The sequence below is a fragment of the Aspergillus sydowii genome, assembly GCF_001890705.1.
Source record: "Aspergillus sydowii CBS 593.65 unplaced genomic scaffold ASPSYscaffold_22, whole genome shotgun sequence".
Taxonomy (NCBI): domain Eukaryota; kingdom Fungi; phylum Ascomycota; class Eurotiomycetes; order Eurotiales; family Aspergillaceae; genus Aspergillus; species Aspergillus sydowii.
The window spans coordinates 198,732-199,980 of record NW_024467880.1 but is presented as its reverse complement, the minus strand read 5'-3'; the positions used below and the strand labels follow the sequence as shown (position 1 = coordinate 199,980).

The following is a 1,249-nucleotide window of genomic DNA, read 5'->3' as shown; positions in this document are numbered from 1 at the left end:
CGCGAGAATGAATTCTACGAGCACTGTCTGCACATTTTCCAACATCTGGCCGCCGTGGCAATCGACGTATCACAGGAGCTGTCGCTACTTCAGTACTTCGAGCCAGAAGTGAACCTGGCCGGCCACCCTCGCATTTGGNGAGCAGCCCAGAAGCTACGTGACGCGTTACGGCAAGCACAGGAGCGTGAGGCAGTGGCGGAGCATGAGTGGAAGAAGCAATGGAATATGCCGCGTATGGGGATGCCTTCGTCCGGGTGGGTATGATGAGTTGGGATTTGGGATTACGGGATTAAGGATTGTCGAGAAATATCCATGAGGACGTAGGCATGTCGCAGAACCGACTCTTCATATAAGAGAATAAACGAAGCAAACGTGATCAGTTCTCAAATACTTCCTGTCAATGAGCTCGCAAACTTTTCGTGCTGTCCTGCTCCAGCCCCAAGCGCTGGCGCGCATAATGCATGTCCGCATCTGACGCGCGCTCTTCTCGCTGTAGATACAACATGACGTCCTCCAACGTCGCAGGCGCCCTTCCCACACGCCATGCCCGCCGCTCTAGAAACTGCGCGACCTGGTCCACAGCATTCGGTTCGAGACGGGGAAAGACGCCGATGACCTGGTTGAGAGTGACTGGCCTTTCGTGCGATCGCCCCGGCCAGAGTGACCGCCACCATCGTCGCTCCATCCGCATCGCGGCACACCATAGCCGATCGGCCGTAGAGTAANGATATTGCCCAGTCGGGTCCCATGCATCCTCCATAGGACGGAGCCGTCGACTGACACGCCTCCGCTGCGAGGCGGAGAGGCCTAAGAGCCCGATGAGGATATCTGGCGTGAGGAGACGTTGCAGCATGCGGTGCGATCCGGAGACAACCGGCTTGGGACACTCCATCATAAGCCGGTTGTGTTCCACAATCCACTGGGCCAGGACCATCTGTGTCGGACGGAGGTCAGGTATCGCACGCTGTATCCAGTCCACGGTACACGGCCCATAGATTCGGAGTTGCGCAAAGGCCACCTCTTCGTCGGTCAAGCCCCACATTCGGTCGACCAACGTGACTAACGTGAATGAGGAGTCCTGGAGGACTCGANCTTCGTCAATCCATAGCTGCGCGCACTCAAGCTGTGGGGGAGATAAGTACGGCAACACCGTTCGGACCTGATCCAGCCCGAGTGGAGGACGTAGGCTTGTGGAAAATTTTGGTAGGCTTGGCGGGGACGGTTTCATCTTCATGCGAGGTAATAGATG

The 1,249-nt window shown here is 56.9% G+C and overlaps 1 protein-coding gene across 1 annotated transcript in view; it reads right to left on the bottom strand.

Annotated features, from left to right (window-relative positions):
* Nucleotides 1-949: 949 nt before the first annotated feature.
* Nucleotides 950-1,249, bottom strand: part of ASPSYDRAFT_52242 (uncharacterized protein) — a gene marked incomplete at its 3' end in the record, with an annotated part of 681 nt that continues 381 nt past the window's right edge. The window contains exon 1 of the mRNA XM_040848452.1: nt 950-1,249. This exon is cut by the window's right edge and continues 381 nt beyond it. Within this exon, the coding sequence (XP_040696115.1) occupies nt 1,119-1,249 (131 nt within the window).